This window comes from Cryptomeria japonica, chromosome 5 (genome assembly GCF_030272615.1).
Source record: "Cryptomeria japonica chromosome 5, Sugi_1.0, whole genome shotgun sequence".
Classification (NCBI taxonomy): Eukaryota; Viridiplantae; Streptophyta; class Pinopsida; order Cupressales; family Cupressaceae; genus Cryptomeria; species Cryptomeria japonica.
In genome coordinates, this window is record NC_081409.1 from 124,701,637 (window position 1) to 124,724,654 (window position 23,018).

At 40.0% G+C, this 23,018-nt stretch overlaps 1 protein-coding gene across 1 annotated transcript; it reads left to right on the top strand.

Moving 5' to 3' along the window:
- Positions 1-12,447: 12,447 nt before the first annotated feature.
- LOC131875745 (uncharacterized mitochondrial protein AtMg00860-like) lies at positions 12,448-22,370 on the top strand. The gene is made up of 2 exons (XM_059220388.1): positions 12,448-12,566; positions 21,980-22,370. Exons 1-2 carry the CDS (start codon positions 12,448-12,450, stop codon positions 22,368-22,370), a joined length of 510 nt encoding a protein of 169 aa, XP_059076371.1.
- The last annotated feature ends 648 nt before the right edge of the window (positions 22,371-23,018 follow it).

A 23,018-nucleotide genomic window follows, 5' to 3' on the forward strand; every position in this document is an offset into this window, starting at 1 on the left:
CCTCCCTCCTTTGTGATCTGGTATATGGACGAGAATCCAGTGCTATTTCTTCTAAGGTCTCTGGAAATGTAAGTCAGGTTAAGGTACAGGTTGAAGTATGTGTTGTCTAGTCTATCAACGGGTACAACCTTGACTCACTCAGGTTTTACAAATATATAACATACTAGTCTATTGAATGTTGACAATATCCCCAGCAGAGTCGCCAAAAAAATCTGTTAGTGAACAGATTATGTCCTTCTAATTGAATTGATTTAAAGCTCTGTTACCCTCTTTGAAAGACAAAAGTTCAACTAAACAGTTGGGTAAGTGTGACACACATCACTTCCCTCAGAATTTTTGATAGGTACAACTCCCTCCATTAATTATTCAGGGAATAATCTAATTAAATAGAACTGGTATGCTTTTAACCTGAAAGCACATAAGGCTGCCTACTTCATTCTTAGATGAGAGGCTAATAGTTTACAAATTTTTCAGAAAAAACTATTCTTCAAGAAGCTTCACCATGAAAATCAGAGGTAATCGAAACAAAGTTCAAAATCACCGATTCAGCACTTCGTAAAAATAAGTAAGAGAAATAAAGTCTCTTTTCAAACATATATCCTTTTAAAACCACATAGAAAGGAGCCATGGATTAATGACAACATCTACCATCCGAAAGGTAATCACAGTCATTTTAATTAGATTAATATTTGTAAAGAAATACTATTCTACATATTCAAAACTCAAAGATTTCCCTCCTCAAAACGCATATGATCTTTATATATGTATTCCATGCAACAAAGACATAACAATACACGTATATGTTCTTTCCAATTTCAGATTTTGAAAAACTGATCACTTCCTTCCAAAACCAAACAAAACTTCTAAAAATCTAAGTATCTTATTCTAACCCCTTCTCTATCTATCTTAATCTAATTTATAGTAGTCTTTCGAGAACAGAGGAGGTCTCCCTCAAAACCCGACCTCCTCTGAAACAGTTATAAAAACCAACAGAGTATTTAAGGGACAGATGTCCCGAAGTCATTGCCAGATTATGAAAAGCATATAAAATAAAAACAAAGCATTATTATCATGCTATGCCTCTTCTCCATCATCATCTTCTCCTCCACTTTTCTGGGCATCGTGGGCGGTTGCAAGCTCTTGAATTATAGACTGACTCGGATTTTTCATGGCATTGATCTTTGCTTTTGCGGCTTCTTTGTCCCACCTGTGCTTCACCATTTTCTCGGCATGCTTAGGTAACTGATCATTACCAATAAATGTCATGGATTCAATTCGGGCGACTTGTGTTATATCTTCGGGAGTAAAATTGCCTTTGGCCTTAACATTCTCCATGTGCAACCTAAAAGCCTTTACTGCGTCCTGTGTGTTCAACCCACAAAGTCCCAGTTGCCAATCATGGTTTGGGTTAACCACTTTATTGTCATTGACCAAGCTACACTGAAGGTCCTGAAGCTCGTAAACAAAGGCCCTGGCATCAGAAATCACAGACTTGAATGTGATTACCCGCCACGCTATAGTTTTCTTCAATACGAAGAGCTGGAATTCATTAGTTACCAATTTAATTGAATTTTCTGCTAAAAACTTTGTGGCTCCATATTCTTCTATCTTGGTGAGCATGGGTAATACATTCTCCCATTTATGCTCTTCTTTTTCCCATGGCACAATCTGATTTTGAATCTCCGCAATGAGGTTTTGCATTTCATCGCATAGCTTCATGGAGCTTGTAATATATTTCTCACCATCTCTTACTACTCCTTCAATCCATTTCTCTACGGCCCCTGCGATGCTCTTGGCTCGCTGAACTTGGTTCATTAGTTTCTTGTTCTTTGGTGAAGTATGGTCAAAATTTTCTGAAGCGTGCGATATGGGAAGTGCTCCAAAACAACCTATGCTATCAATGAACTGAGCTAGAATCTTGATATGTCGTTTCAACTCTCTTTTCTCTTGCCCATCTTTTTCTGACCTAGTGAGCATCTTCGTAGCCGATACTTGGAAGAGGTGATTATCCGAATCCATGCTCATGTTCCCAAGATCCACTTTGGTGACATCAAAATCCTCTGCATTTACTTCCTTATTCTCATCTTTGGGATTATAGGAAGCAATTTCGGCAACCCACCCCCCAGTCTTTTCATCAACATCCAATTTGGTAGTTGTTTTCAACTTCTTCTATTTGGGACCCTTCTCCATGTATTTAACCACCATGTCCTGAATTGGGATGGACACTAGAATGAAACTCCGTTTCTTTCTTACTGAAGTGGTTAGCCATTTAGGAGTTGCACTTGAACTAGTTGTTCCTCCGGTCACTTTAGGTGGCGGCGTCATGGCTACAGTGACCGCATGAGAATCCATGGTGTTGACAATGTCGATGTCAAGGTCCTCGACTTCGAAAATCTGTGTATCAAGGATTTTGTCTTTTGCCTCTGTGTCTTTGACCTGGTCCATTTTCTTTTGCACAACACTCCATGACCTTGTATATCGAGGAGCAAAAAAGCCCAGAGTTGGATTAGGCTTGTGCTTGGTGTGAGATGGCTTCTTATCTTTACTTACATGAACATGCATAGAAGTGGGGTTAGAAAAACGTTTTGGGGGATGTAGAGTAACCTCACTATCTCTTGCAGGATCAATCTTGATGCCTATTTTCATTGCTCTTCTCTTATTAATCCAATTGTAGCGTCCTAAAATTGCGACACTTGCAATTTCGACCGCATTTGGGTCTTCACGATGGCGACGCAACACTGAACCTGAATGGAGACCTCGAAACTTGTTCATGACATCAAAAACTGCATCTTTCAGCACCCTGGCCTGATCCTCCTTGCACCCTGTTGTCCCTGGAGGTGGGACCATGGCGCCCAGCGCCCTGGCCCTATTTTTGGGCCCGACCTCTTTTGGGTTTTGGGTCTTTAAGTTTGCAAATTGGAAAATAATCTTTCCTGGTTGGCCTAAGGTCGGAAAAGTCAGTCTTTTAACCCTAATTGACAAGTATATAAACTACATTTCCTCTCCCATTTTGAAAAGAAGATGGAAAAAAGGTGAAAGCGACATTCAAATATTCAAGCATTCAAGCATTCCTTCAAGCAATTGATCATTCTAAGTCTCCATTCAAGGCTAGGTGTTGCATTCAAGACAAGGATTCAACCATTGAAGAGGAGATCACATACTACATACCACATACAACATACAACATACAACAACATCTACACCTTCGCATGTAAGAATACAAACATTCTTACAACAAGGTACTAGTACTTGTTTTACATTACAATCATTTACATTTACAGCATTTCTCATTTCTTGGTTAATTCCAAAACCGGGGTTTGACCTAAGGGCAAACCCCTAATCCCTAACCCCCCCAATCGTCTTCGCTTTTCTGTGTGTAGGTTGCAGGTACGCGGCTGTAATTGAAGATCTGGAATCCTTGTGCAGAGACGAACAAATCCCCCTTTGTTTCGCGGATTTTTCGAAGGACCGTGTGCACGCCAGGCGCCATCGTCCCGTCAACTTTCGCTCAAATTTGCAGGACAGCGTCGTCTCGACATTTTACTGCTAATTCCAGGTCCGCAGCTTCATCCTATATTCCTATCTCTGTTTATAAGTGAATCTTTCTCACTTTTCATGCATTCCTAGCTCAATCCTTCTATCTACATTCTTTACAAAAGAGGGTAGCCTTGTTGTCTTAACCCTTGAAACTCATTTAGAATCCAATCTTGCATTGTGTGGGATTGGATCTTGTGGGTTTCAACCCCTCTTTTGAATGTAAAGTCTCTCCTAAATGAAAACCGTCAACCCTAGTGACCTCCTTCCCCTCTCCTCGGAGTGGTGGGTGGGAACACTTAGGGTTCGCTCGCGATTTTCCGCTTTACACCAATCTGTGGTTCTTTCCAAGACTCTCTTTGTTTTAAGCTATTTATCATCCTCTTCTTCCACATCCCAATTAATGCAGGACATTTCGGGTTCAGCTTGGTCTAGATATCCAGGTTCAAAGAGCTCCAGATAATCCTCTTCGATTCCACTTATATCAAGTTTCACCTGTAGTGAAACTACCTATTTCAGAACCATTCTCATGTTTGCTCTTTTGAACACTTCAAGCTCATCATTGCAATCTTCCCAAAAGTCCTCCAGGTGTGGGATTGAAAGGTGTGGCATCAAACCAAGACTCCATGAGAATCCTTTATTGTCAAAGCCCTTTCTTTCATGATACAGTGGAAAATTGAAATTCTTCAAGTCAGCTCCTATGCTCAACACATGTGACATTGAACTGCAAGATAAAATGCCCAATTGAATAGGAAAATGATCCTCCCATTTATCTCTGGGTTGAGCTTTCTTAATTACGGTAGACAACTACCTACAAATCTCAGCAAAGACAAAACAATCTGAACAAAAACGAGGAAGTCTGAAAGGCTCTTCTTCAAAACCACCTACCCTTATATAGCAGAAACGTGAAAACTGAACAAAGAAACTGCCATATCTTTTCACTAACACCTGGGCATCTTCAGACATCCTCTTAGTTTTCATGTTCTTTAACTCATAACACAAATCTCCCAAGAAAGCATTATGTACTCTCCTAAAATCTTGCAATGCATTATCTTTTTGCAACATGAGGTAAAAGTCATACACAGAAACCTCTCCCTCAGCGAGCTGCCTAGGTATTCCCACTATCTCTTTAACACATGCCAGGCAATATATCAGATACGAGGACATAAAGAAATTTTGCTTGAACTTCTTCGCCATGCTCAGTTGTTCCCTCATGGAGTCGGCAATAAGCTTTGCCCAGTCAAGATATTGCTTTCCTTCCAACACCAGTTGCACATAACAGTAAATCCAATCATCGAAGTTGTAGGCCTCAGCTGAACCTCTAACTCGATGTAACAGTAACATAACATCATGGATGTGAGGAAGCATGTGATTCTTGTTGGGATACTTAGGTAACCTAGAGCTGCCCCTTTGAGGAATTTTCAACCAATGCTTCGCTATATTATTCCGGTGTCCAGTTTTATCTGCATTGAACTCAGTGATTGATTGGGCGGAAGAAAAATTTGAGAACTGATAATCAGGCAATTTGAAAATAGAGGAAATAACTTCCCTATTAATCACGGGGAGGGTTTCACCATTATCTCTCTTGATAGTTTCGAAAATAGGATCATACCTCGCAATGCACTCCCTAACTAGTTTTGGGCAAGGGATAGCAGGAGGAAAGGTTGCTGCTTCTACGAGACCACTACTTAGAATTTCTAAACCAAATGAACCGTCAATTCCTTTAAACACCCTTTCCTTCAAAACTTCCAAATTTTCTCCTTTCAGGTCTATATCACTGACATTGGGCTTTGTGCAAGCAAGACTGAAAATATTTTCAAAAAGGTGCAGAGTGGACTTCATAATTCATAAACAACAACCCTTATTTTCCCCAACAAATTTTATTACGAGAGAGAAAAGCAGCTAAAAATCACTGGAGAAGATAGGAAATAAAACACACCTTCACAGTTGAGACCAATCGAACGACTACCAGCAAACAAACCTCCTATCAAACACTCCGCAGCAATGAAGAACAAGTTTCAAAAATCAATCACTTCATACCTTATAGCAAAAGAAGTGATACGAACTTATTTAGTGCATTAATTCCAATCGTCAACTCAAATGTACTGAGCATTGGGATTTGACATCACACATGTGCATTGAATGCATGGCGGCGTTTTTGGAGTAACCGCCAATTCCCAAAAATGATTACTTGCCTTGAAATATCGGCTAGTTGACGTCACCCGAGATATGGTTCAATCTTCATCATACTTAGCAATAAATACACCATCATGTCTTTTAGTCCATGGGACCCACCTGATTTGAACACGCATGAACAATTTGAACTGACTTCATGAGGGTTCAGGTAGTTCAAAGCGTATACTGTGCCAAGAAAATTCTCTTTGAAAAGATTAACTCTGTTAAGTGTCGCTGGTCTTTTGAACTTCATTGAACATGTTGAACACCACTGAACTGTTTGAACTAGGTTCAAAGGGTTCATAGCCTGGAGAAAGAGGATATAACACATCATACGCGACCATGAAAAAGAACTGCTGCAAAACACTATGAGTGAACGTTAGCATGCAAACTTTTTTTTAGACAACTTAGAACCTCCGATACCCAAATGAACATTATCAACTCTTTTCAAAATGGTTCAAGGGATTCATGAGGTTCAAACCGACCATTGAAACTTGACGCTACAGATTAAGAGACAATTTACCAGCAAATTAAGGATTGAACCAAGGAATTTCTAGAAAGATAAGGACTCAAATAAAATTTTGGTAAGGCGACTTACTCTTGCTATGAGGGATGAATGATAGGATAACATTGGCTCTGACTGGGGATTGTATTTTGTGAAAAATGCAAAGAACTCTAAATCTCTGGTTTCACACAACAAAAATAGAAAGGGGACAAAGAGGACACACACCAAACAGACACAAAACAAACAACTAATCTACTATGTACAGGAACTCTTAACCACGGATTTCAAAGTTTATAGAGCTTGAGGTCCTGCCCATTATAGGTATAGGGCATAATCGTTCCATCAGAATAATTCAATCTGAACGCACTCGGTCCCACTACTTCATGGATCTTGAACGGACCTTTCCACAATGAGTCAAATTTTCCATGGGCACCTTTTGGTTCTTTTCTCTTGTCCCACAACAGTACTTCATCTCCTTTAAGGAAACCTCTTGGTCGGGCTCTCATATCAAAGATTTTCTTCACCCTGTTCTGATGCTCAGTAATTCTATCCACTAACATCTCTCTTTCCTCTTCGAACTTCATCAAATACATAACTCTCTTCTCCAGAGCATTTTGGAAAAAGGAGTCCTCAATTACGGTTTGAAGTCTCGCCGCTACCAATTCCAGAGGTAAAGAAACCTTCGCGCCAATCCCATATACCACTTCATAAGGTGCCATTCCAATTGATCTTTTAGGAGTAATTCTATCTACCCATAAGGCTTCATATACCTTTTTATGCCAGTTTTGGGCATTATCATCAACCAACTTCTTCATGATGGCTATCGGGTTCTTGTTGCTTGATTCCGCTAGCCCATTACATTGTGGGAAGTAATCAGAGGAATGTGAAAGAGAAATTTGATGTTCATAACAGAACATAGTCAATTCTTCAGAAGAGAAATATGATGCATTATCTGTGACAATCTTTTGAGGGACCCCAAAATGGACTAAAATGCAATCTTTGAGAAAATCACACACTACCTCTGAGTTCTCCTTCTTAGTGGGGACAACCTCCACCCACTTAGTAAAATAGTCCGTTGTTGTCAGAATATACATATGACCAGCACTGGAATGAGGATTTATTGGACCAATGAAATCAATACCCCATTGTTTGAAGGGTTCATCCACTACCATAGGCCTTAAAGGTAGAGCAGCTAAATGCGGTTTTCCAGAAAAGAGTTGACATTTTTCACATCCCTTAACATAAGTATATGCATCACAAAACATACCAGGCCAATAAAAGAAATTTCTTAAAATCTTAAAAGCGGTTACTAAGGATGAGAAATGTCCACCGCAGGCTTAACCATGATAAACTTCTAGAAGCTTTTGTTGTTGGGGCTTATCTACACACCTCAAATAGGTACCATCCAAGCCTTTTTGTACAAAATGTCTTGCCAAATAACATACTTAGCTGCTTTCAATTTGAGATTCCTTTGTTCTTTAGTTGACAAATGACTCGGGCAACTGCCATAGGTCAAATAATAAGCTATATCAGAAAACCATGTATCTTGCAACCCAATGAACAGAGTCAATGGTGGCTCTTTTTCTGTCTCTGTCTTATTTTCTGCTATTAATTTGCATAAGCCTTGTCCTTTAACTGTCTTTGTAGGACAAATATCTAGGTCATATTCCTGAATTTTGGTTACCCATGTTGCTCTTTTATTGAGTCCGACTTCTTGCTGAGTCAAGATACTTTTCACTGCAAAATCTGGAACAAACACCACAGAGTGAGAATGCAGAATGTAATACCTGAATTGTTTAATTGCTTTAACCACGACAAAGGCTTGTTTTTCTGAGAGTGAATACTTAAGCTCATGTTTTTTAAGAGGGACACTCATGAATGCTATAGGCGCTTCAGTCCCAGATTCATCTACCTGTAATAACATTCCCGACATTGTATGTTCTGAGGCATAACAGTATATGACAAAATTCTTTTTAAAATCTGGGTTGATGAGGGTTGGCGCATAGGCAACTGAACTCTTGATCTTTTCAAATGCTTCTTTGGCTTCATCGGTCCATTTAAAAGGAAACTTCTCACTCAACAAGCTGATGAGGTGCTTAGTAGTTTCTACAAATTCAGGTACAAACCTTCTCAAGAAATTTACCTGATCAAAAAATGACCTTACTCCAGTCCGGTTTGAAGGCAAGCTGAGGTGTTGGATTGCATTGACTCTTTCTGGATCAATCTTGACACCTTCTTTCGAAATGATATGCCCCAATAATTTTCCCTCAGTTACATAGAAAACTGGCTTCTTTGGATTCAAGGAGATACCATATTCTCAACAACATTGTAGAACTGCCCTCAGATCTTTGAGATGATTCTTCCTATCTTTAGAAAACACAGTCAAGTCATCTAGGTAAACAACGATAATTTTGTCGCGAAAATGCCTAAAAGAAGAATCCATAGCCCTTTGAAAAGTTGCTCCAGCATTAATCAAACCAAATGGCATATGATTATATGCAAACGTTCCCCATGAAGTGATGAATGATGTCTTGTGTTGTTCATTCTCTGCAACACTAATTTGATTGTAACCAGAGAAACCGTCTAACATTGACATCATTTCCGATCCAGCTACTGTCTACAAAATATGATCCATATTGGGTAAAGCATAGTTATCCTTAAGACTTGCCTGGTTCAGATTGCAAAAATCTACACAAATCCGAATTTCCCCATTTTTCTTCCTCATGGGCACTATGTTGGTCACGCAAGTGGAGTGATGAATAGGATATATAATCCTAGCTTTTAGCATTTTATCTACCTCCTTGAAAATCGCCTCTGCCATCATGGGATTGAAATTTCTCAGTTTTTGTCTAAAAGGAGAAACACCAGGCTTCAACAGAATTTGATGTTGAAACTGTCCATTCCTAAATTCCTTCAAATCATCATAAGACCAAGCGAACACGTCAATGTATTCTTTCAATAACTCAGTGAGCCTTCGTTTCTCTTCACAAGAACAACATTTGCCAATGGTTACCAATCTAGGGTTAGATTCCTCTCCCAGATTGATCTTTTCACAACCCACCTTACTGTCATTATCAAGAACTTTCTTTCCAGTGAACACATCATTACGGGTGAAAAACCTCTCTAGAGTCACCAAACCTTTCGGGATTTTGTTCCCTTTCAGCTGAATGAAATTCTTATCAGAATCAATACCAGGGCCTGGACAAAATTCTTTGCAACTATCTTCAGAACCTTCAAAATATGATTGGGCAAATGAACGGGTGCACTCTAGAAAATCTTTAATCTGAGCATCTGTATCAAATACTTGCCAATGATTCACGTTGTCAGGGACACTAGGCCTGTAAATCATTTCAATCCTATAAGAATCATTCTTAAAATCTAGGTGTGGTAACAAGAGAGAAGCTGAAACGGCCAATGAATCCACCCTAGTGTTTTTCTCTCTTGGTATAGCTTCAATTGAGAAAGCATCAAAAAACTCTACCTCGACCCAAACTTTGTTTCTATAATGTTTTAGTCTATCATTCTTAACCGAATAAGCATTTCTTACATGTTTAACAATCAGCTCCGCATCACCTTTTACCTTAAGCAATTTTATACCCTTATATTTAGCTTCATTCAATCCTAAAAGTAATGCCTCATATTCCACAGTGTTATTGGTATTCTTGAAATCTAACTTGAAAGAAAAAGGAAAAATGTTACCATTAGGGGAAATCAAAACTACCCCTACTCCTGAGCCAGAGTTGGCGCAACTTCCATCAAATTCCATTTGCCATAGTCCGCCTTGTTCATCGACTCCTTCTTCCAATTTTTTTTTATCAGGTGCAAGAATGAGATAATTTCCAAATTCACATTCTTGGAACAAAATCTGGGCTTTGGGATTATCAGAGGGAAAGACTGTATATTTATTTTTCGACTCAGGTTCAAGTTTGATCTTCTGTTTTCCTAGTGGGATGATAGCTTTTGACCAGTCCATCTTAATTTCACCTCCAAGCTCTTTACAGAAAGTCCTACTTAAGAGCATCCCATAACTTGCAGGAATGCCAGCAACCAAAATGGTCAGTTTTACCCTTTTATCAGGACATGCTGCTAGCACGGCCTGAGCATCCTTTAGCTGTCCAATGAGAGGGACCTGCTTCCCATCCATCGAGTAACATCTCCCAAATGTCTTAGTAAGTGTTAAACCTAAAGATCTAGCAACAGATGATGGCATTATGTTATCTGATGGGACCACACACATGATATGGTGACAAATGTACAATATGCAGTGTGTTTTTTAGTTTTTCAGTATGGTGCGAATGTTGAAAATGATTGTATTGGAGAGCAGATGACTGTAGAGGTCCTCTGATTGCGATGATCCTCTTACTATCGTACTTTGTTGGAAGATGATCGTTCAATGAATACGTTCATTGGCAGTGGTGATCATGTGCAGCAAGATCTAAACAACAAGATCCAAATAGTAGTATGCAACATGATATGATTCACTTTTCAGTGTTCCTGGTTGTGTGAATAAGTGGAAATGTCACATTGTGGTGGGAAATAATAACCAATGTTCCATTCCCATTTCGTGCCAAAATGACTAAAGTCAAGGGTAGCTTCCAGTGGCACTGGTGGTTGTCTATGTTGTTTGAGATCGAGTGACAACGATCAATAATAGTGACTACAATTAATAACATTGTGTTCTTATTCAATGTGTTTTTCCAATTTGTGATATGTATGTTGATTTCTAAATAATTTCCCTGATGTGCAAGCATAGTAGCGAACAAAATCATTAGAGTAAGTCAGTTCAGAGATCCTGGAAGGGTTTGTGGGAGGATCCAGAAAACCACACGAGATGGACAGTTGATGGGTTCTTGTTCACGTCAAGGTTTGAGGTAAGCCTGTTTAAAACCATGGAAGGAGAGAGACTTTCTTTTGTATCAAGGTCATGAGCCACAAGAATGGGCATGCCATAGGAGTGAGCATATTGCAGAGGAGTGTGTGAAATGTTTTTTCTACCATGTTCACACTAAGGGGGGAATGTTAGGAAATATGAGTTAGTGCTCCATTGTGATGAGCCTTCCTTAGGCATCTCAAAGTTTGTGGAGGTTGACCCACTATTCAGGGTTTCGTAGGTCAACAGGGTGGTTTGAGACCCAACTCGGGGTTGTGGGTTTCAGTTTGGAGCTTTACAGGCCTTTCAGTTTGGTATCTGGGAGTTGTATTTGTGATTAGAATTTAAATTATAATGTTGGCCTTATGTGAATAGTAACTGAAAAACATAAAGATGAATAGTGAAAAGTGACCCCCTACCTAGTAACTCAAGTTGTTTTTAAAAGGGGGCCAAATTGTCAAAGAGAAAATAGACCCTCAAGCTTATTTTATGTTTTTTAAAGGCCAATAGTAACTCCCAAATAGATCTAACTTCTTGGGAGAGCTTAAAAAATAACTTTATCATCTCTTGTGCTCATTATTATGACTTCAAAATTGAGAACATCAATGGGCTTGAGGGTTTGAACAGCTTGTGGCTTCCAAAAATGCAAACTTCTGGAAGAATTCAAAGATTTGGACGAAAACCCACCTCTCCCAGTGTCAGGTTTTAGCAGTTTCTAGCTTAAGGGTGAAGTTGGCAGCCTTCTTTTGAGTTTAGAGTGCAAATTTATTAGTTGGAAGGCTAATTTTCTTCAGTTATTAGCAAGGCAGACCTACTAGAGGTCAATTCCATCCATTTCCAGCTTATTCTCAGCTAGCCGCTCCATTTTGGGAAGAATGGCATCAAACCCTAGGGTGTAATTAGGCTTTCTAGCAATTATTGAAGCTGATTTCTACATTCCATCAATTGGGAATTTATATTAGACTTATGGGATCGTATTAATGGTCTATACATCACTCTTTTAAGCAAAAGAAAGTTTCATTGATTGCCCACTTTATGTGGTATGCATTATAATAGTTTATATCAGTCATAAAACATCAAAACCTAATCAGAACAAGAAAAACCAGTTAAACCCCCTTCCAACATACATTGGCCAAAGACTTATCAATAAACAAACATTGCACATAACCTCCTAATTTGGATCAGATTGGGGAAAAATTGGATTGGGGATCTTTCAGTGATATCAAATCCATGATCCTACCAGCCTGAGGGTCATGTGGCTACTTACATGCATTGTAGACAGTTTGGGTCTTATAGATACTACACTCGCAGAAGAGGACCTCGTCATTCCGGCATTAATTTTGATGTCCTAGCTGGTGCAAACATGGGTGAGCATCAAGAGGGTAGTAGGAGCCCTAATCACAGACAAAATCGTCCAGACTCCGATGAGTTACTTAGGACTCTTGCAGAGTCTCAACCTGGGATTGTGCAGGCACTTGACAGGTTATAGGATACATTGGACATATTGGACTTAGGGCCCCATAGGGACAGGCATGACAGATCGGTATCTGCAGCTGGCAGTCGTGGCAGTAGTAGAGCCCCATCATCATTTGACAGTACACGTGATTCATGTAGAGACGAGAGGGCTCACACTCAGACTATAGATAGACCCCTGGAGCCTTAGTTCCCTCCTAGAGATGAGCCACTTCCAGATGACCAACAGGAGGGCGTTGCATTTTAGGATGTGGTGATGGTAGCCAGTGATAGGTGGACCTGCCTACCTGCTCATGTGAGAGAGGCATTCCCACTTCCTCAATATTGTTCATAGCACAGAGACAACATGAGGGATGACAGACGCCCCTGTCAGCAAGGTAATGGTGACCTACAGAGTGCTACCAACAAGCTCTCCTTGTCTACTTTTGATGGCAATGGGACAATGAGTGCACGATCTTAGGTGCACAAGTTGGATATATACTTTTCACTCAAGGCTATGCTCGAGGACGAGGCCATATAGTTCGCAGTGTTGTATTTATAGGGTGTGGCCTACGATTGGTGGCACCATGGTTTGGTCACCCAAAACCATGGACTTATACTCTCCTATACTAAGTTTACCAAGCGGTTGATTGCTAGATTTGACCACAAGGATGTAGATTTATATTACAAGGATCTAGCACTATTGAGACAAACAGGCCACATTGAAACTTACATCAACGAGTTTCAAGTTAGACATGTGGTAATGTTATTTGTGGAGGGATTAGATGACAAACTACTCGGACTAGTCAAGGCCCTTAAGCCTAGTACCCTTCAGGAAGCTATATAGATTACTTTGGACCTAGACACCACACCACCACCCACTTCTTATCACTTGAATAGGAAGTTTCCCAGAGGCTCTAAGCTTAATCAACGGTCTTCTACTCAGAACAGGGGTACACCACCTCCTAGGATGGATCAGGAGACGTGAAATGAGTTGAGAAGGAAGAAGCTTTGCCTCTCATGTAAAGAACCTTGTGAGCCTAGTCACAGATGCATTGGGAAAGGCAAAGCACATCTCATAGAGGTCTACTCAGATGTAGAGGATGAGCACGCACAAGACACAACATCTGAAGGCAGCTATTGTGAGGATGAGCAAGAGGTTCCACAGGCAGAGCTTGGAGGGGATGAGACTTTGGTTACATCCAAGGTCACTATTGCCACACTTTTAGGAGTCCCTAGGATCCATCCCTTTCGGCTAAAGGGAGTGGTTAAGGGACAACATGTGATTTGCCTGGTAGACAGTGGTGCCACGCATAACTTTTTTGACAAGGGCTTAGTTGTTAAGCGTGGGCTATAGGCAAAGGATTTTCCTGGTTTTAGTGTGCTCATTGCAGATGGATTTTATATGCGTTTCACTAGGAGGGTCCCACGGCTCAGTATTCAGATGGGTGATTACACTTTAACCAATGACTTCTACGTTGTGGGTCTTGGCAAGTGTGACACAGTGCTTGGTATCTAGTGGCTTCACTCCCTTGGCATATACGTTCAAGATTTTAGGTGGATGGAATTGGAGTTCGTAGCAGATGGTAGGAAGGTTGTGTTGAAGGCCCTCTCTGATGGTGGACCTATTGTAGTTTCAGCACACCATATAGAGTCTATTTTCAGGCATGGGGATGTTGCTTAGGCGACACAATGTTTCATCTTGTCCAAGTCACCTTCTTTAGATGATAGACCAACATTGCATGGAAATATTCTAATGATATTGGACAGACACAACATAGTGTTTGGAGACCTTCCTGCGGGTAGACCTCCTGATTGTGGGTTTCAGCATGTGATAGAGCTAGAGGGCACCAAACCCGTGATTACAATTCCTTACCGTCATCTGAAGGCATTTAAGGATGAGATAGAGAAGACCATCTAGGAGTTATTGGACATGGGATTCATTAGGCCTAGTTCTAGCCCATTCGCCTCTTCTGTGGTGTTGGTGAAGAAGAAGGATGACACCATGCGCATGTGCATTGACTACCGAGCACTCAACAAGAAAACAATTAAGAATAGGTATCTAATTTTGTGCATTGATGAGTTACTTGGTGAGCTCCATGTTGGCATATGTGCAGAGTTGGATGACATGATAATATTGTATGTTGTCATTGATGTCAATACGCTGAAGTATGAACCAGTATATTGAAGTAAGCAAATTGGCAAGAGAATCGGTATGATGGTATGAAGTGAACCAGTATAATGGTATAAACCGGTTTATGTGAAAAGGTGAACCGGTATGTTGGAATGTGAACCGGTACATGCAAAGTTTTGTATCGAGGTTTCATTTGATATGACTATTGGTTGGTAGTCTCAGCTTCAGGGTTTCCGGTTGATGCATTCCAAGTCTGTGTGATTCAACTGACGACATCTTGTGATGAGTTAGCATTGAAATGAAGATCAGATTGTGGTGCCACGTCAGCCTTGTGCGGGTGAAGAATTTCCTTGAGGATCTTGCATGAAGAATATTGATTCTATCTACCTCGGGAATGTGTGAAGTCTCAGTAAATGGTGGAGAGCACGTGATGGGTTATCAACTTCCAGAAGCGGTGAAGAATGAATGATGTAGAACGTCTTGAGATTTGTTCAAGATTGTTTTACCCTATGCAATGTGATTGAACGGTCAAGATTGGACTGACTATATTGTTAACCTAGATGCTTAGGGTTTTAGGTTTTTGCCACCAACCTAATTGTTGTCTATAAGGTCGATGATGATTCTCATTTGAGATGGTTGGCAAATGTTGTGTGTGTATCCAAGTGAAGAGATACTTGATTCTTGCCAGACCGGTGCAGTGAGTAGAGATCTGTAGAGTGTGATTGCAGATGTAAATGAACTAAAGTGGATCTGCCTTGGCATTGAGTGTTGTTATCAGATCAGTGTATTACCTGTTGACTTATAACCATTTCAGCAATTGGAAAATCCCTTTACCGGGTAGCTTTAACAGGATTTTTGTAAATCCTTTAACAGGGTGACTCAAAATCATTGAGTTCTTCAAGTCCTCTGACAAGGTAACCTTTAACAGGGTTTTAACCTCTAACCGGGTATTTAGCCATCCCTTAACCAGGTGATCCCTAGCAGGATCAGTTCCTAGCAAACTTGTTGTAAAGTCCTTAACCAGACTAGGCTCCTAACAGAGTGGACTTCAGAAGAGTTCAAGAACAACTTGTGGGTATTCATCCTCATCGTGGTTTTTCCCAGTTGGGTTTCCACGTGAAAAATCAGTGTGTTATGTGCGATGCTTTTTCATGTGATGTTTTAGTGTTTTTTGTTAAGCGGTAAAGCATGTTGATCCAGTGGTCTTTATATTTCTGATGTATTACTTGTTTAAGCATATGGGTGAAGTGGAAATGAGATATTAGGTTTTGTGATGATCTAGATGTTACCAGTTTATGTCTTTCACAATATCACTGTGTTTTACCGGTAGTGCCCTGATTTAGATTGGTGATGATGTTTACCAGTTAGTGCAGTCTTTGCAGTTTAAGTTGTTAAAGAAGTTTTTGTCTATACTGATTCACTCCCCCCCCCCCAACACTGGAACTATGTTGAGAATACTTATATTGTCCCTACCGGTACTCTCACCGATGATCAAAGAAGAGAAATTCAGGAGAATGGGCAAGTCATGGAAGCTCTTATCAGCAGTCTATCTGATGTTGAGTTTATAGATGTTTAGGATAAAGGCAATCCCAAAGATGTATGGGATACTCTGGAGTCTATCTATGGCGGTGATGAGCATGTGAAGCAAGCTAAGGAAGAAAGCCTTAAAGGAAAGTTTGAAGACATGCGAATGGTTGAAGGAGAGACCATTCAACAATATGGGATAAGGATTAAAACTATTGTTGGAGACATCAAGAGTGCAGGAGGTACAATGGATGATTCCACCATTGTTAGCAAAGTTTTGAGATCCTTATTACCGGTCTATGCAATAAGGGTTGCCAATATTCAGGAGTTAAGATCTATTGACAAGACAAAGGTATCCCTTGATTCCATCATTTCTAAGTTGACCACATATGAGCTAAACAGTTATGATGGTAGTGTTCAGAAGACTGATTCAATCTTTAGAGCATCTACTGCACTATCTAGAAAGGGAAAAGAAACTAGTACCATTTGTGAACCTAGACAAAGCAGAGATATGGATGATGAGGAGATCCTGATGGAATTTGAAGCTCTTCTGGCCAAGAGACTTCCTAAGGGAACTGGAAAATACAGAGGTAAGCTCCCTTTGAAATTCTTTTCTTGCAATAGGATAGGACACATTGTTGTCAACTGTCCTAATAGTGATAATAAGGACAAACCGGAGAAGTTCAAAAAGTTCAAAGGAGGAAATAGGAGAAACTGTCTTGTTGCAGTTGATGAAAGTGTCACTGATGATGAATCAGAAGATGAAGAAAGCGAAGACATAGTGTTTGTAGCTGTTAAGGAAGATGTGTCAAACAAGAAGGCTCTTGTCTCCTGCTTTGATAATTCTAATGAGTGGATTATTGACAATGGTTGTTCTCACTACATGACTGGTGACCGGAGAAAGTTTCTGTCTCTGGAAGAGTATGATGGAGGTGTAGTCCGATTTGGTAATGATGCACCATGTATGGTAAAAGGCAAAGGGTCCATCTCTCTAAATGGAAAAAGCAATGCTGATAATGTGTACTGGGTAGAAGGTCTCAGGCATAACCTTTTGAGTGTTGCTCAGTTGAATGATAAAGGACTCACTCTGGAATTCAAAGATGGAGTGTGCAAAATAAAAGGAAAGAGTGGTGAACTGATGGCCACCGGTATGTAGACCAAAGGTAACTTATTTCAGTTAAATACAATTATCAGTCAATGTCTAATGGCTAAGTTTGATGACAGTTGGATATGGCATAGGAGACTCTGCCATGTAAATTTTGATAATATTGTGAAGGCTAGTAAAATCAAGGCAGTTAGAGGAATGCCTGTGTTGAACAAACCGGAGAATCCTTTGTGCAGAAAATGTCAACTAGAGAAAATGTCTTCCTCAACCTTCAAAGGTAAATCTTTCACATCAGATAATTTACTTGATCTTGTGCATACTGATTTGTGTGGTCCTATGAAAACTAGGAGTGTTCAGGGAGATAGGTACTTTATGATTCTTACCGATGATTGCTCAAGATGATGTGGGTCATGTTCTTGAAAGACAAGTCTGAAGCTTTTGCAAAGTTCAAAGCCTTCAGAGCACTAGTTGAAAAGGAAAGCGGTAAGAGGATCAATAAGTACTGTGAAGAGAAGGGCATCAAGAGGCAACTGTCTGCCCCTCAAACTCCACAGCAGAATGGCCTAGCAGAAAGGAACAACCGGACTGTAGTTGAAGCAGCCAAAATGATGCTTATTCAAAGGAAGGTTGCTCACACTTTTTGGAGAGAAGCAGTGAGCACTGCAGTCTACACTATGAACCGGATACTTATCAAGAAAGGTAAGGATAAAACTCCTTATGAGTATTGGACTAGTAAGACTCCTGTAGTAAGCTACTTTAGAGTGTTTGGTAGCAAGTGTTATATTAAGAGAAGTGAACACCAAAGCAAGTTTGATGCAAAATGTGATGAGGGAATATTCCTAGGGTATTCCACCAAGAGCAAAGCTCTTAAGTGTTTTAACAATAGGTCTCAGAGAATTGTTGAAAGTATCAATGTTAGAGTTGATGAAACCTCTAAGAAACCTGAGGAAACCAACAGTGAGCGAGCGGCAGGTGAACCGGATGTAACCTTATGAGAACCGGTTGCAAAATAACCAAGTACAAGTAACAATGCTCCTACACCTGTAGATGCTAATGAAGATTAGGGTGAAGAAGAAAAGCAAGAGGAATTAGTTAAGATCATTCCTAGGTATGTAAAGTTGAATCATGATCCAAAGCAAATCATAGGGGATAAGGATGCAGGAATACTAACAAGAAGAAAGGTCAGAGAGAATTGTTGTATGATTTATGAGTTTGAGCCCAAAACATTTAAAGAGGCACACAAAGATGAAGACTGGATTAAGGCTATGGAAGAGGAACTTGACCAAATAGAAAAGAATGGTACATGGCCTTTGGTACCCAGACTTGAGCACAAAAATGTTATTAGCACCAAATGGGTTTTTAGAAACAAGCTGAATGAAGATGGCATAGTGGTAAGAAACAAAGCAAGATTGGTATGTAAAGGATATGCTCAAGAAGAAGGAGAAGACTATGGAGAAACCTTTGCTCCAGTAGCTAGATTGGAAGGGGTTTGAATGCTACTTGCATATACCATCTTCAAGGGATTCAAAGTGTATCAGATGGATGTGAAATCTGCATTCCTGAATGGAATACTTGAAGAGGAAGTGTATATAGAGCAACCAGATAGGTTTGCCCTATCAGAAGACAGTGATATGGTATGTAGGCTACATAAAGCCTTGTATGGATTGAAACAGGCATCTAGAGCATGGTATGAACGTTTACATTCCCATCTTGTGAAGATTGGATTTGAAAGAACAAGTGAAGATAGCAATATCTATCTGAAGATAGAAGGAGATCAGATTCTGATCTGTGAAGTATTTGTTGATGACATAATTTTTCGTGGAGATGACAAGATGAGCCATGCATTTGCAGATGAAATGAAGAAGAAATTTGAGATGTCACTGATTGGAAAGATTAAGTTCTTCATTGGACTACGGATTCAACAAATGAAAGATGGTATCTTTATCACTCAGTCCAAGTATGTCAAAGAGGTGTTGAAGACCTTTGGCATGGAAGACAGCAAACCGGTTGGTACATTGATGGTGACCAGTTGTAAATTGTCAAAAGAAGATGACTCAGCGTTGGTGAATGAGAAGGAATATAGGTCAATGATTGGTAAGTTGCACTATGTAGTACACAACAGACCAGACATAGCACATGCAGTGGCCATTGCTGCACGTTTTTAGAAAAGTCCAAGACAATCCCACTTGGTAGCAGTCAAGCGGATTCTTAGATATCTGAAGGGAACTATAGATTATGGATTGTGGTATCCATATAGTAATGATTTCAATCTCAAAGTGTTTACTGATGCCGATTGGGCTGGTAATGTGGACAACCAGAAAAGCACAACCGGTGATGCATTATTTCTTGGTGGTAGACTAGTCTCATGGATGAGTAAGAAGCAGAGTTGTATCTCTCAGTCTACAACAGAAGCAGAATATGTTGCAGCATTTATGAACTATACTCAGACAATTTGGATGAAGAATGTATTAAGTGGTTTCAAAGTCCTTGTATATGAACCGGTGAGTATATTTTGTGATAACACAAGTGCAATTAATTTTTCCAAGAATCCGGTATTGCATACTAGAACCAAGCACTTTGAGCTCAAGTATCATTTCTTGAGGGAGAAAGTACAGAACAAAGAGGTTGTATTGGAACATGTTTCCAGTAAGGAGTAGTTAGCAGACATATTCACCAAGCCTCTACTGAAGGCTACATTTACCTATCTAAGAGGTGAATTAGGGGTGATGCCCCTTCAAGAGGTGAACTAAAGGTATGTGTTCCACATCAGTCAGGTATTACATTGTCAAATCTTTCCAGGATTGATGTGTTGAAAGATGCTACTCCTCAAAGGGAGCAGCATAGTAGATCGTGGATGTTTTTGCCTCCACTTTGGCATTGTTGTCAAAGGGGGAGAAGATGTGAAGTAGAGAAGATATCTGCAGACAAATAATATGGAAGAGATTGGGGAGAAGATGTGAAGATGTAGAGATATCTTTGTATATTGCCATCAATGCCAAAGGGGGAGATTGTTGGCATATGTGCAGAGTTGGATGACATGATAATATTGTATGTTGTCATTGATGTCAATATGCTGAAGTATGAACCGGTATATTGAAGTAAGCAAACTGACAAGAGAACCGGTATGATGGTATGAAGTGAACCGGTATAATGGTATGAACCGGTATATGTGAAAAGGTGAACCAATATGTTGGAATGTGAACCGGTATATGAAAAGTTTTGTATCAGGGTTTCATTTGATATGACTACCGGTTGGTAGTCTCAGCTTCAGGGTTTCTGGTTGATGCATTCCAAGTCTGTGTGATTCGACCGACGACATCCTGTGATGAGTTAGCATTGAAATGAAGATCAGATCGTGTTGCCACGTCAGCCTTGTGCGCGTGAAGAATTTCCTTGAGGATCTTGCATGAAGAAGATTGATTCTATCTACCTCAGGAATGTGCGAAGTCTCAGTAAACGGTGGAGAGCGCGTGATGGGTTATCAGCTTCCAGAAGCGATGAAGAACAAACGATGCAGAACGTCTTGAGATTTGTTCAAGATTGTTTTACCGTATGCAATGTGATTGAATGGTTAGGATTGGACCGACTGTATTGTTAACCTAGATGCTTAGGGTTTTAGGTTTCTGCCACCAACCTAATTGTTGTCGATAAGGTCGATGATGATTCTCATTTGAGATGATTGGCAAATGTTGTGTGTGTATCCAAGTGAAGAGATACTTGATTCTTGTCAGACAGGTGCAGTGAATAGAGATCTGTAGAGTGTGATTGCAGATGTAAAGGAACTGAAGTGGATCTGCCTCGACATTGAGTGTTTTTATCATATCAGTGTATTACCTGTTGACTTCTAACCATTTCAGTAGTTGGAAAATCCCTTTACTGGGTAGCTTTAACAAGCTTTTTGTAAATCCTTTAACAGGGTGACTCAAAATCATTAAGTTCTTTAACTCCTCTGACAAGGTAACCTTTAACAGAGTTTTAACCTCTAACCGGGTATTTAGTCATCCCTTAACCGGGTGATCCCTAGTAGGATTGGTTCCTAGCAGAACCTGTTGTAAAGTCCTTAACCAGACTAGGCTCCTAACAGAGTGAACTTCAAAAGAGTTCAAGAACAACTTGTGGGTATTCATCCCCACCGTGGTTTTTCCTAGTTGAGTTTCCACGTGAAAAATCAGTGTGTTATGTGTGATGCTTTTTCATGTGATGTTTTAGTGTTTTTTGTTAAGTGGTAAAGCATGCTGATCCAGTGGTCTTTATATTTTTGATGTATTACTTGTTTAAGCATATGGGTGAAGTGGAAATGAGATATTAGGTTTTGTGATGATCTAGATGTTACCGGTTTATGTCTTTCACAGTCTCACTGTGTTTTACCGGTAGTGCCCTGATTTAGATTGGTGATGTTGTTTACCAGTTAGTGCAGTCTTTGCAGTTTAAGTTGTTAAAGAAGTTTTTGTCTATACTGATTCACCCCCCCCCCCTCTCAGTATCTATTGAGTAGTTACTGTTCATCATTATTCATCACTCCATGGGGTAGTGTATTTTTTGAAGATTGATCTTCGATCAGGATACCATCATATCTGTATTCGTGGGGAGGACATCCATAAGACCGTATTCAGATGCCACTACAGACATTATGTTTTAGTAATGTCATTTGGTCTCACTAACGCACTTGCTACGTTTCAGTCATGCACTGAATTATGTATTCAATAAGCAATTTTGTAAGTATGTGCCTGTATCCTTTGATGACATCCTGATATACAGTAGAACCTGGGAGGAGCACATGAGACATTTGGATGAGGTTCTTGGTATTATGGAGGCTCAGTCTTTGTTTGCCAAGTTGTCCAAATGTGAATTTGGACTTACAGAGATATTATACTTGGGTCACGTGATTGGTGCAAATGGAGTGAAGGTTCACCAAGAAAAAATACAGGCAATGCTAGATTGGCCGCCATCTAGGAATGTTTCAGAGTTGCGGGGTTTCCTAGGATTATGTGCTTATTACCGGAGGTTTGTGAAGGGGTATTCACAGCTAGCAGCCCCTTTGACAAATCTTACAGGGATGTTGGACAGATGAGGCTCATAGTGTATTTGACAGGCTTAAGCAGGTTATGAACACGTCTTGTCCTAGCTCTTCCAGATTTCTCTCAGCCCTTTTTTCTAGAGAGTGATGCTTCAAGAGGTGGTATAGGGGTGGTACTTATGCAAAACCGCCATCCCATTGCATACGAGAGCAGGAAATTGAGGGGCAATGAGAGATTGTACTCCACCTATGATAAGGAAATGCTTGACATCATGCATGCTTTGGCAAAGTTTCAGCAGTATTTAGTGGGTGGGAAGTTTGTGGTGAGAACCGACCACAACAATTTGAAATACTTCCTGGAACAGAGAGAACTCAATGAGCCCCAACAGAAATGGGTCAGCAAGATTCAGGCATATGATTTCGACATTGAGTTTGTCAAAAGGAAGAAAAATGTTGTGGTTGATGCACTTTCCAGGAGACCTTCAGTTGATGCCCTTTCTTCCATAAGTGAGATGTTAGCTAATTGCAAGTCTCAACTTTCAATTGAGTATTCCAAAAATCAGTTCTCATGTGAGATTATAGATGGACAAGGCCAGGATGAAGGGTATGCGGTGATTGATGATGTGATATACTACAAGAATAGAATCTACTTAGTTCATGGATCGAAGCTGAAGGAAAAGATTTTGCATGCCATTCAGGATA

Bases quoted from the DNA above. Each gene is read 5' to 3' on its own strand.
- LOC131875745 (XM_059220388.1), top strand. From the start codon at position 12,448: ATGGGTGAGCATCAAGAGGGTAGTAGGAGCCCTAATCACAGACAAAAT. The intron at 12,567-21,979 runs GTTATAGGATAC...GCTACGTTTCAG, and splicing joins ATTGTGCAGGCACTTGACAG to TCATGCACTGAATTATGTAT.